Consider the following 3,051-nt stretch of genomic DNA (forward strand, 5'->3'; position numbering starts at 1 on the left):
AATTTGCCTAATATCGAAGTGACATTGACGAAAACAATACTGAGTTACTATTTTTGGTCCTCTGGCTTGAATTAATAAGCTACCTTTTCGGCGTTCCGGGTCTTTATGAAATCGGAAAACGCGAACACATTATCTGCTAGTACTTAAGCAGTTTGGAGCTGCATGTCCGCTCATGTTGGATTATAAATGTAGTATATAATGGCTCTGTAGATTCGTAGGTATGATCATGTACTATTATGTATACTAAGCTGATTGCTGCTAGTCTTAATCGCCAACGTAAAGTACCCTGTTAAACCACACTGTACGCCGAAAACCAGTCAAAATATTAATTTACTCCACATTAATTCCTAGATTTTATATTATATTACAAGATTTATATTATAAATTATATTTTAAATGTTAAAACAACCGCTATACGTGTTTTCTAGCTTTGTATCGCTTACAAGAACTAAATGAACACATGCCGACCATGCATTTGTATAGGCGATTAACGCTCTGTGGGCTCCGTAATGGCGGACACGAGCGCCGTTTCCTAACTTGGTCTATACTAACTTTGATTCCAGCCATCCAGAAAGCAACCATTTGATCGGCAGCCACTTCCACCTGTTATTAGGCATAAATCAGCAATCAATGTTTTAAAATCTTACGAAAGTTTATCAGAGTCCCTAAAAAGTAAGACAGATCAGTTTCATGTATTAGGTTATTCAGTACCAAAAGCATTGCTATATTTCAGAACAGTGGGGTTTGGTATTTAGAAACAATTACTTATTCTTAGAATATAGAACAGTGGGGTTTGGTATTTAGAAACAATTACTTATTCTTAGAATATGTAGAGAAAGAAAATGATATTCAGCCAAGCATCAGGTACAAAAGTTTATTTGAGGTTTTGCCTTACTTAAAGTATATTTCCATATTTAAAACTTATTTACATAACGATTTGTATTTCCCTATTTTCACACAGTATTTGTCTTTCATTGGATTTGATTATTTTGTGGGTGGCGAACAGATATTGCACAGTTTGAGGTGTGCAATTTAAAAACAACAATTCTTAAAGAATTCTTAGGTATATAAATTATTAATACAAAATCTATACAAAACTTGGGGAAATGCTAATGAGCCTAACAAATTTTAAGATCAATTCTTAAAATATGAACTGTGCTGTGGAGTGGAACAGCCAACAAGAATTACAAAAGTTCATCATTTACAATCTTGGTGTGGTGATTCAATGGACTTGAAAACATTCATACGTTCACCAAAGTGTAATGGAATTGGTAAGAAATTGGTGATGTTGATATAATACAATCAACACAAAGATATAATTTATTGTAATATATATCATGAAATCATGATGAATATAATACAATAAACAATGTTACAGTGGAGGTTGGTGGGCAAAGGTGCTACCCTTGTGATAAGTATGATGATATCAAAACAAAGTACAACAAAAAGTATACTTCATTGAAAAATGTGCAAGATGATGATTTAGTGACTGTGGATGAAGACACACACAATGACATAATTGTAAGTACGGATATTCATTAACCATCTTTCTAAAACGACCCTACCTACTAGGAATTATATCATAAAGAAAATGATGAGATGAATAATTGGCAAAAAAATGTTTTTTTCCAAATCAATGCCAAAATGCAAAGACATCTCCCAAGCAGAGACGATATCACCCAGATGTGATACGGTGGGCGATCGAGCTGTATGCACGATCCCCTGCTGCATACAATCAACTTAAAACTTCTGGGGTATTGACTCTACCATCTTCAAAAACTCTGCAACAGTACAGGTATGAAAAAGTACACCATTGTTAATTTGTTTTTTACACAATATATAGTTATTCCCACCATAGTCGATCAATCCAACTAATTTTCCATCTTATAGTTATTAGTTAAAAACAAAAATGTTCAATTTTAACGTGTTTTTTTTTGTAGAAATATGGCTTCAAATTCATAGGGGATAAACAGAATTGCAATGCAGCAACTAAAACAACTAAAAGACAGTGTTGAGGGATACATAACTGTTGGTGAAATGAAAGGTATGTTTAAAGCAAACTCAAAACTTTGTTTACTTCAAATCTATGACACATAATTTTAAATGCTCTTTCAGTTCAAGAAAGTTTGGTACTAAAACATGGAAAATTAGTTGGATTTATCGACTATGGTGATCGGAAGTGCGAGGAAAAACTAGCAACACATATATGCAGTAAGCTATCGCCAATTTATAAGCCTAAAAATGTAGTAGAAAGATTAACTTAACTTTACGTTCAGTGTTTTACATTCGTTCTTTCAAAAAAGAAGTATCTGTACCGATTGCATGGTGGCTTACCACAACAACACCTGCTTATCAATTGGCATCAATGTTTTGGGAATTGTTTGGTGTGTGCGAGCTGAATGGATTTCATATTAATGCAGTAGTTGCAGATGGTGCATCTGTGAATCGGAAATTTTTTGAAAATCTAAGTGGTGTGACACATTCAAGATACCAACAGTACATTTGCTCAAACCCATCCCGACCAAGTTACCCAGTGTTTTTATGTTCAGACACCAGTCATTTACTTAAGGTATATCATGCATTATTAATATATTAATGAACCATATCATTTCTTTATACCATACAATTTATTTCAGACAACTAGAAATGCACTGTTTAGTTCTAAACCTGGAGGAACCAAATTTTTTAACAAAGCTGGGAGGGATATACTTTGGAGCCATGTTATATCACTGTATAACAAAGATAGTGTTACGCCATTGCACAAAACTAATTTGACTGATGCACATATTCATTTAAATTCTTATAGCAAGGTATGCTATAAATTTACTGCTCCCTTAGAGAGTTAATTTTTATGCTAAATCTTGTTAATTTACTAGATGAAAGTGAATTATGCAAGAGATGTGTTAAGCTGGCGTGTAGGTCAGTCAATTAAGCAGGATGTAGCAGGCGCTGATGGGACATCAGAATTTATTCTGCTGTTTAATAAGTATGAATGTTATTTTGTTGGCAATTTTACACACAAATAATGGTTGTGTATGTTTACTAGGTGGT

At 33.5% G+C, this 3,051-nt stretch overlaps 1 protein-coding gene across 1 annotated transcript; it reads left to right on the plus strand.

Annotated features, from left to right (window-relative positions):
* Positions 1–1,654: 1,654 nt before the first annotated feature.
* LOC108950140 lies at positions 1,655–3,045 on the plus strand. The gene is made up of 6 exons (XM_018814970.2): positions 1,655–1,795; positions 1,941–2,044; positions 2,116–2,211; positions 2,277–2,569; positions 2,637–2,810; positions 2,877–3,045. The coding sequence occupies exons 2-6, from the start codon at positions 1,981–1,983 to the stop codon at positions 3,024–3,026; spliced, it is 777 nt and encodes a 258-aa protein (XP_018670515.1). The 5' UTR covers positions 1,655–1,795; positions 1,941–1,980; the 3' UTR covers positions 3,027–3,045.
* Positions 3,046–3,051: the final 6 nt, after the last annotated feature.

This window comes from Ciona intestinalis, unplaced genomic scaffold (genome assembly GCF_000224145.3).
Source record: "Ciona intestinalis unplaced genomic scaffold, KH HT000018.2, whole genome shotgun sequence".
Taxonomy (NCBI): Eukaryota; Metazoa; Chordata; class Ascidiacea; order Phlebobranchia; family Cionidae; genus Ciona; species Ciona intestinalis.